Below are 4014 nucleotides of genomic sequence, written 5' to 3' on the forward strand. Positions count from 1 at the left end.
CTTTTTTTTAATGATAATCAAGAACGCTGTAGATCCACCCTAATGAAAATGCTGGTAATTGCTAATATAAACATCTTCATACATTCCACCAAGTTCATGCCAATCTTTATTCTTTTTTTTTTTTTTTTTTTTTTTTTTTTTTTTTTTTTTTTTTAGCACAAACATGTTTATTTACTAACCAAAGCAATGATCCGAATAAACCAACACTGAAATAGTTGGATGCAAAATGTTTGTGAAAAAGATGATGGAACATAATGATTAAAAAAAAAAAAAAAAAAAAAGCAGTGTGGAGCTTTGCTCATTGAACTGAGCTTGTTCATCCTCACAGCTAATTCCTGCCCAAAGGTGATGATGGAATATTTATTCTACTTTTTCATAGATCCGAGTACAGGTGACATTGTTCATAACACAGTCCACTATTAATTTCCCATTTTCCACTTTTCTTGTTATTGTGCTTTCTTTCCCATCCCATTCCTGGTGTTGTAACAATGTACCATCTTTAAAGGTGCAGAGTGTCTGAGTTTTTCTGCCATCAGCTGTAGTTTCTTCAAACTTCTCTCCCAGGTTACAAGAAAACTGTGATGTTTTCAAAGTGCTCTCAGTTTTTACGGTGAGGGCCTTGCCATCAGTAGTGATGATACAATCTGGCTTGGCCATTGCACCCATTTTTCGCAAAGCCATCCCCACTCCTACTTCCTTCATGTATTCATCAAAGCCTTTGCTCTCTATCAGGCGCCATCTTCCTGCCAGCTCCTGAATGGTGGCCATGGTGGGTGCGGGCGTGCGGGCGAGAGCAGCCGAAGCCGGGGCGGATGCCGGAGCGCGCTGGGCGGGGGCCGGGCCCGCCGCCGCTTTATCACCAATCTTTATTCTTATCTTGAATTCACTGTTGAGTAATGCTATTCTTAAAAATCTTAAAAATCAGGAAGTGGATGTGCCTCAACTGATAGAGCATCCACCTACCATATGGAGAGTCCAGGGTTCAATCCCCAGGGCCCCCTGACCTGTGTGATGAGCTGGCCCATGTGCAGTGCTGCCACATGCAAGAAGTGCTGTGCCACACAGGAGCACCTCTGCATAGGGGTGCCCCACATGCAAGGTGTGTGCCCCACAAGGAGAGCCACCCCACATGAAAAAAGCACAGCCCACCCAGGAGTGGTGCCACACACATGGATAGCTGGCACAGCAAGATGACACAACAAAAAAGAGATGCGGCTTCCCAGTGCAACCTAATAATGCAGGTGGATGCAGAAGAACACACAGCAAATGGACACAGAGATCAGAAAATGGGGGGGAAGGAGAGAGAAATAAATAAAATAAAATAAATATATATATAAATTATGTTCTAGCTTTGGGTTTATGTCAAAACCAGAACATATTTTTAGGGGGGAAAATGTCATCATTTTCCCTATTCAGTTAAGTGGCTTTGTTAGAACTTCCAACAAGGAACTTGACTTCTGGGCTGGTTCTCATGATAAGCAACGCCTTCCCCTCCTATTTCCTGTCATTCCCCCTAACTCTTCAGCTCATTCTCTATTATTTATATACAGAAAGGTCATTTGCAGTTCTCCCTGAATGGATGCCAAGGCTACCCAAAATTCCTGTGGAAAGTCATCAAACATGAGTATAAAGTTAGAGAAAGCAGTGCCAATGACAAACTGCCTCATGCTCTTGGCCTCCCCGTATCTAACTGGGTCCCACACCATTACACACAGTGCAGCTTCCTGCACATGTGCTCAACACAGCTTCCAGTTACCAATCCAAGCCCACCCCACCCCACCAGTCTAGTTTGCTCATCTCTCCGTAAACTCCTTATCCCATCCTCAGCCGCCAAAGTGCCTAAAACAGACTCAGGATGACAACTTTATTGCCTTCATATTCCAGTCTTCTACACCAAAACAAGGTTGACTCCAGGTTACCAAGAGATACTGGTTAGTTGACTTAAGAGTATCCTGGAAGGTTTGCTCTCTTCCCAAATGGGATGAAAGAGAGAATGTGAAAATAACCAGATCATAAATGAGAAACATATTTAAGTTCTGCATAGTAATTATTGCCAGCCTTGCCAAGGCACAACTTCCTTTTCTTTTTCCTGCTCTGTGTGACTTCCTTTTCCCACCAGAGCCAGGTAATCCAACCTCCCTTTTTAAAATCGTGAACATGCATCTAGTCAAAGATGGTGAATTGCCCTAGAAGGAAGACAAGGAGTAAGAATTTCTTACTCCAGTAGGAGGACTCCTCATCCAACCAAAAAGGATGGGAAAAAACACCTTGAATTAATTAACATAACACAAAACATTATACATAAGAGATGGACTCAAGGTATTTTTCCAGAGGGTTTGTTTCCCCCAATCTCCTGAATTCAGGTACACAGATATATCTCTTTTTGAGACTCTATGAGATGGAAAGTTCAAGGACATTTCTTTTTTTTTTTTATTGACTTTGTAATAATATTACATTAAAAATATATATGTGAGGTCCCATTCAGCCCCACCCCCCACCCCCCCTCTCCCCCCCCCAACAACACTCGTTCCCATCATCATGACACATCTATTGGATTTGGTAAGTACATCTTTGGGCACCTCTGCACCTCATAGTCAATGGTCCACATCATGGCCCATTCAAGGACATTTCAAGCAGGTGCTTAAACAAAGGGGGGAGGGGGTGGTGACCAAACTGACTGAAGGATTGATACATTACTTGGAACTGAAATATCATTCTTTGGGGTGACACTAGGATTCTCCACATAATAAAATGATGGCAAACAGTCAAATTTTGGGAAAATCCCATGAAGCTTTATGGGCAATTGGAAATGTTCCAGATGCGTTTCAATTTAGATAAGCATAAGGAAATGCATTACAAGAATAGAATATAAATTGTGCCTAAATGATGGAGTACCTTCAGCAATCAGTTAAAACCCAGTGGTCTGTCCACTGAATGGGCAGGACATTGAAATTTTCCTTCCCAAAGTCCATTCCTTATCATTGGATCCTCTTTCTCTCCCTTCTGTAAGCCCTCAGGGACTGCTGGCTATGTGCCAGCCACTGCGCATGACCGTACTCAGAGGAGAACCCCTAAGTGTCTGTGCTTGTGTCAAACAATGGGAGAAAAGCAAAGAACAGGAAAAATAAAGAGATCAATAGAGAGAATGAAATTCCCCTGGGAAAATCTAGAACTGACTGCAGAGAAACAGCTCACCTTTGCTGATGGGAAAATGAGAAGTTCAACATTAAGAGAATCTTGGACAAATATTAAGAGAATGTGACACTGAAATATTCTTTCCTAACCACTGAGATGTCCAACCTTAGTAGAAGTTCTTAATAACTATTGGAATTATTAGTGCTTCACGGCATCAACAAAAAGCACTCAAGTATAGAGCTACTTGGATTAAGTGATGGGATGAAGACTAGATCAAGGCAAAACTTGACCTGGGGTCAGTCAGTACTTAGTCCAGGATATACCCACCCCTGTTCCTTCCATTCCCCATCTGCATTCCTGGTGGGAGGCAAAATGCATCACCATGGACATACATGCTCTCTACCCCTGCTGAGACTAGCTGTTCAGAAAAGGATTGGTCTATTCGGGTCCCACTAGGTTTCTAAATATGACAAGGCTTAGTACATCACCACTAGTCCACATCATGCAGAAGCAATATGATGTAGTGGAAAAGCAGGGACCAGCCATTTACCACCTAAGTCATTCAGGCCAGCATGTGACCTGATGGCAGCTCCAGGTTCTGCACCTGTAGACTGTGCCTCGTAACACCCACCTTTCCCTAATACCTTATCTGGATCCTGAATGCCTGAAGGCAGGACCTTGGCTTAGTTCACTGCTAGTTCTTTGGGTGCCATGGTATGTACTCAGTAAGTATGTGCTGAATGAAAGGAGTAACAATGACACGTGTCAAGCACCTCACACCCTGTCCGGATGAAGTAAGTCCTCAATACATGGCAGGTTTCACGATCAGGAAGACCTTCATTTCAGCAGAAGACACTGGAGATCCTTGGATGATCCTCT

The 4014-nt window shown here is 42.9% G+C and overlaps 1 protein-coding gene across 1 annotated transcript; it reads right to left on the bottom strand.

Moving 5' to 3' along the window:
• Positions 1-360: 360 nt before the first annotated feature.
• LOC139437741 (fatty acid-binding protein 5) lies at positions 361-768 on the bottom strand. Its single transcript, XM_071212292.1, has one exon. The coding sequence runs from the start codon at positions 766-768 to the stop codon at positions 361-363; it is 408 nt and encodes a 135-aa protein (XP_071068393.1).
• Positions 769-4014: the final 3246 nt, after the last annotated feature.

This window comes from Dasypus novemcinctus, chromosome 27, assembly GCF_030445035.2.
Source record: "Dasypus novemcinctus isolate mDasNov1 chromosome 27, mDasNov1.1.hap2, whole genome shotgun sequence".
NCBI lineage: Eukaryota > Metazoa > Chordata > Mammalia > Cingulata > Dasypodidae > Dasypus > Dasypus novemcinctus.

Bases quoted from the DNA above. Each gene is read 5' to 3' on its own strand.
- LOC139437741 (XM_071212292.1), bottom strand. From the start codon at position 768: ATGGCCACCATTCAGGAGCTGGCAGGAAGATGGCGCCTGATAGAGAGC.